At 41.3% G+C, this 8,582-nt stretch overlaps 1 protein-coding gene across 1 annotated transcript in view; it reads right to left on the reverse strand.

Moving 5' to 3' along the window:
• The window catches only part of LOC122787774 (glucose-6-phosphatase catalytic subunit 1-like), a 66,713-nt gene extending 65,912 nt beyond the window's left edge, over window positions 1-801 (reverse strand). The window contains exon 1 of the mRNA XM_044054673.1: window positions 479-801. Within this exon, the coding sequence (XP_043910608.1) occupies window positions 479-708 (230 nt within the window). The 5' untranslated portion in view covers window positions 709-801. The remainder of the gene's footprint in view (window positions 1-478) is intronic.
• Between the last annotated feature and the right edge of the window lie 7,781 nt (window positions 802-8,582).

Below are 8,582 nucleotides of genomic sequence, written 5' to 3' on the forward strand. Positions count from 1 at the left end.
ATCCTTTCTCCTTTCATCACCAAATGACTCCATAAATAAAACAATAAATATTAAATACAAAAAGTAGTACCAATAACACAGTACAAAAAGGTAAATATAAACCATAACATCAGAAGCACTTTACAAAGTAGTTGTTTCATCATCTGCACAGATCACGTTTAGAAAGCAAAGCATCTTTTAATACACATGAACAGCAGTATAATACATCACAGCATGCATGCAGTGGATATAAATATGTTTCTTTCTATAAATAAATATTAGATGGATATGTACTGTCAAGAATATTACCTCCAAATGTCTAGCAAACATAATTAATATGCCAGTGGCAACCTTACCAGCTCTGAATTTTATAAATAATAAAATAATGATGAAAACTAGCCTGAAAATATAATATAATATAATCTAATATAATATAATATAATATAATACTAGAATTTTGTTGCATGATTAAATCCTTTAGTTTTTATAGTGCACTCACCATTTAAAGACAAGGTTCAACCAGTCACCAATCACAGCCACCCAGATGAGTTTGATGCCCACTGACTCGCAGAGATAGAACCAGATCGGGAAAAAGACAAAGAATGTGTTTCGTAAATCTGCAGCGAATGACACAAAAATGAACAGTTGTTGGGAATCCTTATAGCTGGTTTGAAGGTACTGTACCATCTGGACCCCAGAACCATGGATCAGATCCATTCTAGACTCCATGATCCCCTATAAATAAATACCCCCAAAATCAGCTGCAGCAGGGGGTCTTTGCTGCTCGGGTCACACAGTTGTAAATCTGCAACAATTACATTCCTGCCTCTGTGCTTCATTATATACTGTGATACACATGTGCAGACAGTGATCTTTGGACCCAGAAAGTCTTTCAAAATGCTGTTGACAAATGTTACCTCGCAGGAACCTGTTGCAAACATGTTTATAACAATTTCTATGAAAAACAACTTACAATGTCATGCTTTGACACAGTGCAATAAATAATTAACCTTTTGCTGTACCTAGGCCAATCCTGATTCACAGTCAATAGGGAGACAGAGAGAATGAGAGAAATAGATAGAAAGAAGTGAAAGAGGGAGAGAGAGAGAGAGAGAGACGGAGGGAGGTGGAAAGAAATGTTTATCTTTCTAATTTTAAATCATTTCCTTTTGTAAATATAACTACCGCCACTACCTTTGAGACTCTGTAATGATCCTTCATAGCTCTTTACTTTTATTTAGAGTAAAAACAGTTTCAGCCTTTTTACCGTTACATAGTAACACTTGCAGCAACAATATAAATTAAGATTATAAACCATAATACACACACACACACACGCACACACAGATACACATATGAGCAGATGCACAGAGACACAGACAGAAAGACAGCTAGAAACACACACATATGCACACACTGTTTGGGACAGTATTACTCTGTGCAGAAAGGGTTCAGCATCCACTTCTGAGTACTGGCATTTTAGTACACCTACCACTGACTAATCAATTTAAGATCACTGTTTTCATGCGCTAAAATGGCACCATCAAGTACCACATGGGAAACAATACATAATGACTGAATGTTCAAATGCATAAATGTGGGTTAGTAAATAATCAAATATCTGAAAAATAACAGTTAATTTGATTTGCACTGAAAGTTTTGTACATGCAACCTGGACACATTGATGACCAGTATCTTGCCTGTGGGATTCAAAGCAGAGCATATACAGTCCCCCTAACTAAATATACCATTTCAAAAAGTGCTAGCAATACGATTTTTTTTTAGTTTATGCTTTTTTGTAGTACTCAGTTGCATTTGTTTTATGATACCTCCCAAGAGTAGAATCCCACACCCAGGGCAGACATAAATGCCATCATTTAATGGCAAGGCTTAGCTGTCTTGGTCTGCTGCCACGGACTAGACTGTTCATGGTTGTTAGGCTTCTATATTTTAGGAGACATTACACTAATAGTTTTACCTGATCAGGAGCAAATCAGGGGGTTTGGCTTTCTACGTTACCTACATGTTTAGTCCAAAGATGATTCAGTGCATACATTGAGGGCAGCACCTGCCCACATAGGTCACTGTTTTACAGAATGACCCTGATTTTGGCTGATATGTCTGCCCTGTCCATCATAAAATGTTTGATTTTTTAGTAAATCATTGAGGATTACAATCGGTCAATAATGCCATACACTAGAGCATTACACTTGTTATTGTTCAGGTAATGCATACTGATGCAAAACCTCTTGTTCTATTAACTTTCTAAGTGAGCTAGAGTAATATTTCAAATTGTCCCTGATTTGGGGCCTTTATCACCCATTATTTTTTTACTTTAACAATATTAGTGATCACAGTTTGAAATCATTAAAGTTATTAAAGCTATGTCTGAATCAAATACAGTACTTGCAGTTGTTTAATAAGGTCATAAAAAATTGAATTTTACAGTGACTGCTGCCATGCAAGTACACAAGCACACATACACACACACAGACACACACACACACACACACACACACACACACACACACACACACACACACACACACACACACACACACACACGTGCATTAGTGATGCTATTTTATTTTTTATAATATCCTTGTCAATTTTGTTTGGAAATGCCACTCTTTTGTGATTAAATTGCATCTCTGTCTGTCTACCTATCTATCTATCTATCTATCTATCTATCTATCTATCTATCTATCTATCTAGCTAGCTATCTATGTACATTGTTATGCTCTAGCATGCATCAAAATTGCTTTTAAGCATGTCCTGTTGCATGTCAATGTTTTTTTCAATTTTTGTATGTTGATGTAAGTGATGTTGAAATTTGGGTGTTGTGATTACAGCAAGTATACACACACACTCGCGCACACACACACACACACACACACACACACAAACTCTGTGTGTGTGTGTGTGTGTGTGTGTGTGTGTGTGTGTGTGTGTGTGTGTGTGTGCGCGCGCGAGTGTGCATCTATTTACTGATAATATGGGTCTACTTCAAAATATCGAAGTCCGACAATCATCGAATCCCAAATCATTGCAACAAAAATATTGAAACCACATATCTGCAAAACTTTAAACCAGCGAAAACATTCACAGGGAAAAGAACCACTTGAGCATCAGGACAAAATACACACAACGAAGTGAGTAATACCCAACAAAGTGGGGGGCTTTGTCCCCACACCCCCCTAACTAAATATACCAACTCTAAGATCACACTGTAGTGGAGAAAAGGGTGAATTCCTCCATGGTGGCAAAGTAGTTCCTTTCCCAGGCATCATTTTCGAAGATGTGACCATTTGTGTAAGTGAAGTTTCGCTGTTTTCGTCCCGATGATTTGGGATTTGATGATGTGGGACTTTGATATTTTGAAGTAGACCCATATATAGATATATATGTGTATAGATATATATATATTTTATATATATATATATATATATATATATATATATATATATATATATATGTATATACATATAACACACACTCGCTCTCACACACACACACACACACACACACACACACATGTGCACGCACATATATATATATATATATATATATATATATATATATATATATAGATTCATAGCTGTGTACTAGGCTAATGGTCCTGGAGCCTTTACTCGCCTAGCCCATAGAAGTGCCCTGGCATCATGCTGCCCAACGTTAGTTCCCAGTGCCTCTATCAAGTAGAACCACTGGAGTGATCCCTGGGGTGAACTTTCTATTGCTCATCCACTCATAAATATTTCTCTTGAAGAAGGACAGCGAGGTGCTCTGCTTGACATGTATGGAAAGTCTGTTCCAGAGCATGGACAGTCTCTGGGTGAGGAACCTGTCCCTCCAGCATGTTCTGTTGATTGTGGTAGTGAGGATGAGGTCTCTGGAGAGTGTGGTGTGCAGGGATTGGGATTTCTGTAGATGTAGCATTTCTATCAGAGCTGGGTCAGACATGGCTTTGTAAGTAAAGCAAAGATCGCCTCTAAGTAGGTGAGACAGAGAATAACAGAAGTCGTTTGAGTCTATCCATGTAAAACATGTGTTTAATGCCTAGGATCCTCTTTGTGAGGTACTTCTGTGGCCTCTTCAGCTGTTGCAGGTGTCTAGTGAGGTACATGCCAAATGGGGCATTATACTCAATTATTGGTCTAACGAAGGAACAGTAGAGAGAGACGATGACCTCTTTCTTCCTAGATGCAAAATACTTGGTAATGAAATGTGCCACATAGTAGGACTTTCTGACCACAGTGGCAATGTGGTGGTCGAAGGAGAGGTTGCTGTCAACCTGCATCCCCAGATCTCTTATAATGCCTTCAGTGTTCAGTGGGCTCCCATCAATGTGGTAATTACTGGGAACTGAGTTTTTACCAAAGGGGATGATGACACATTTTTTGGCATTAAGCTTCAGGCCATGGTTTCAACCCCAGTCATTGGTCTCAGTGAGGCCTTGTTGTAGGATGTCTGCATCACTTGGGGAGTTAATAATGGCTCCCAGCTTGTAGTCATCTGTGAACTTGGTCAGCCAGAGTTCCTTTATGTTGGCCTGGACTTCTGAGAAGTAGATACCGAACAGGAGAGGACCCATGACCGATCCCTGTGGGACTCCACTCGTGACTGGTCAGCAGTCTGACTTGGAGTCTACTAATTTCAGACTGTGTGTTCTATCTGTGAGCCAGTTTGCAATCCACCTAGTGATATAGCAGTTGATGCCTACTTTGGTGAGTTTATCAATAATTCCAGAGTGAATAATGTTATCAAAGGCCTTGGCCAGATTGAGGTAAGCTGTATGCACTGCTTTACCTTCATCCACAGCCCTGGTGACTGACTCAAAGAAGTCAACCAGGTTGAGCAGGCATGATCTCCCTTTCACAAAGCCAAATTGCGTGGGGGTCTAGATTTTGGAGATTTCTTATATCTTTGTTAATCAGGTCCATGATGATGCACTCTATAGCTTTGCATATCAGACTCGTCAGACTAATAGGGTGATAATTCTCAGGGTCTGTAGTTGCTCCCCCTTTATGGAGATGGATGACTGTAGCAGTACGCCATTTGGTAGGGACAAAGCTTGAGGTGAGGCTGTGACTAAACAGGGCACACAGATGTTGTGCCAGGTCACTTTGTAGTTCATATAGAACACAGCGAGGGATATTATTGGGTCCCATGGAAGCTGTATTCTTGGCCTTGGACAATGCAGCGTTAACCTGTGCTGCAGTAATGCTGGATGCCTGGCATTCTTCCGGTATTGTGATTAGCCCTTTGGGGGGAGTTGGCACTGAATCTGTCGGCCAGTACGTTGGCAGTATCTGTTGACTCAGTATAGGAAGTACCATTGTGCAGTAACTCAGAGCAAATCTGGGTATTGCCATGGAGGTTATTTATATAACTATAGAAAGCTTTGTGATTGTTTTTAGTGTCTGTTGCAATTCTGCCTTCATAGTTGGTTTTAGAGGATTTGATGAGGGATCTCAACTTTTTGTTGAGGCTAATAAGGGAGTTTTTCCAGTCTTGGGACTTCACCATTTTCTGAAACAGTTTCTTCCTTTGGTTGTAGAGTTTATTAATGGCAGGTGACCATCAGATTGGCTTCTGTTTTTTGGAGGAGAGCATCTAGGTTCTGTTGGGTATGGCTAGTTGCATGCATTTATGTACATGTTCGTACAGTGCACTGGTGTATGATTTGGCAGTTATGCAGCTATTTTCCACTGGAAAGGGTGCCTTGAAGTTATCCACCTCTGTTTTTAGCGGCCCAAAGTCAGCTTTGGAGAAGTTTTTCAAGGTGGTTACCTTTGTAGGGGGTGTGGGTGAGATGTGGATTTCCATAGTGATTAGTTTATGGTCAGATCTGTCCAGGGAGGGATTAACTACTGGTTTAGAGCAATGGTTGCCCATGTTAGTAATAACCAGGTCAAGGATGTTGCTTCCTCTAGTGGGAGTCAGAGTGAGCTTGTCCAGGGCATTGGAATTGATGAATTCCAGGAAGTGTTGGGCCAGTGTACTGGTGCTTGAGTAGTTTTTCCAGTTGATGGAGGGGTAGTTGAAGTCTCCTAGTATGAGAGTATTGGCTTGGACCTTGATAGCTTCCAAGGGTGCTTAGGAACATAGAGTGAGAGTCTACAGACATGGTTGGGGACCTGTAGCAGGCTATGACCTGGACTGCCATCTTACCCAATGTTAGTTGTACCTGAAGTATATCAGATGCATTATCCTGAGCTACTAGTCTTTAGGTGTGCATATCCTTTATGAATATGGAGACACCACCACCTTTGGAGCTACGGTCCATGTTTTGGGGCTGAAAGGTGTGGAATGAGTTATAGCCTGGTATTGCAGGGTTGCTTTCTGCCAGTTTAAACCAGGTCTGTGTTACAGCACAAATGTCAATGTTCTCCATTTTGAGGCGTGCTTTGAGCGAGTGCATCTTGAGATTTAGACTTCTAGTGTTGAGCAGCATGACCCTCAGATTGCATTTATTTATAGCTGTTACAGTGGTAAATTGGTCTTTGGAACACCACCTAAGAAAAGGCACTATAGGGATGGCAAGAGCCTTAGCCAGTACCCGGAAACCCAGGGGTAACAGATGCAGGCCATTTCTGGCAAAGCATCGAGGTCTGTCAGTCATGTCATCCCAAGCAGACAGATACTGGATCCCCTTAGAACAACACCAGAAACCTAGCCAATTGTTGAAGTTAATAATTTTTTGTTTGTACTGCAGTATCATTCTGGGTGAGAACAGGATACTGCTCAGGGCTAGTGTCATACCTGCCTGGGCCACATAATCCGAGACCTCCACCATGTCTCTTTTCATGTAGTCCAGGGAGGTGTGTCTCATGTCATTCACACCCGCATGGACAATGACAGAGTCATACTTGTACTAGTGGAATGACCTGAGTGCGTGTGTTATGTGTTGGATTTTGTCAGCTGATAGACAATTGACTGTTACCTTCTTCTTATTCACACCTAGTGAGTGGGACATCTGTGTGCCTTGCTATTGAGTCACCTATGATTAGTGTATTAGGTAAGGTGTTTAGCCTTAGGAGCTTAGGTTAAGGGGCACACTGTGGAGGTGAGCTATGTGTCCTGTGGTTTGTGTTGTGTTGTGGTGGTTGAGTGCATTCCTGTCTTGGAGGTCTCTGCTGTTTGGGTAAATTTCTATAGAGAGCCTCCGTGAAGGTGGGTGTGTGGTTTGTGTTTTTATGTGAGAGATGTGATGGTGGATGTACTGGAGGGCTATGTGTTCCATGCGGTGTGGTGCGGTGCAGGTGTTGACCTTCTCCTCTTGACCAGCTATATAAATATATATATATATATATATATATATATATATATATATATATATATACATACACACACACACACACACACACACACACACACACACACACACACACACACACACACACACACACACAGAAAAGTCTAAAAGATATAACTTGCCATGACCAAGTCTAGCAGGAAATGGTGTAGAACATCATTGTTCTGGATGGCCATAACACTAATCCAGGTTCATCAGAGGGTCAGAAACATGATACTGCAGATCATGAGCAAAACACAAGACATCTCCAAAGACTGGCCCACCACAGGAGGTAGACCACCAACATAGATGCAGCTCACAAAGAGGTGGAAGAGTTCCTGGTATCCCTGTCTGGGACAGGTGAATGAAATCTCACACCTCCTGGTGGTCCAAGTATGTTATCTTTATGCTTTCATGGCTTTCACTGGTGGAAGAATGAGCACAACAGGATGGCACATCCCTCAAAATAAGTTGTTCACATGTGGCTGACAGTGACGCCAATCAGTATATGGCACAATCAAGTGACACAAGGACACTGTCAGCAATGATAACACTGGAGGGCTCACACAGGTCCTGCACATATGAGGTGATGGTGTGATGGTGGAGGTGTACACCAGACTTCTGGCATCACCTGCATTTAATGATGAATGCCCTATCAGTGTGAGCTGCATTCAAGGCTAGACAGTGTCATCATCATAAATGGCATGCCTATTGCATCACTGTTGTGAGGAGACATATTGGTCTGTGTCGTCACCATGAATCCAGGTCTCCTCACTTGGCATTCATCACTGTATGTGCAGGTCAGTGATCCTGACAGAGACAGCCACAATGCACACCATGGAAGAGATGATTAGCATGATGTGTGGCCTGCGAGAGGAAATGAAGCAACAGCTGCATGGACTGTGGAAAACCAACAGCACCTGCAGAGTGACCTACATATAGGAACTGGAAGCAAACACTTATACTCAGAGCATTAGTAGTCATTGATGCAACCATGATACCCATATGAACTGCCTTCTGTTGCACCTCTGCAGACCATACCAACCATGACCATGCATGTGTCCTTATGTAAGGTGGATTGTCACAAAGTAGACTAACTCAAATGGTCCACTTTCCTCCATTCCTAAGTGTGGCTGTTCTCCTGGTCATGGGTAACAATGCTTCTTGGGCTCTACTCCTAGAATACCCATCTATAGTTCTTACACTTCTAAAGTATACCTTTCCCCTGTTGGTTGATGGAATACACCACAGCATGTATGTAGGCCATCTATTTTCTCCAAACATAAGATGACACATCAGGGTTCCC

This window comes from Protopterus annectens, chromosome 13.part0 (assembly GCF_019279795.1).
Source record: "Protopterus annectens isolate FY-2018-M chromosome 13.part0, PAN1.0, whole genome shotgun sequence".
Classification (NCBI taxonomy): Eukaryota; Metazoa; Chordata; order Ceratodontiformes; family Protopteridae; genus Protopterus; species Protopterus annectens.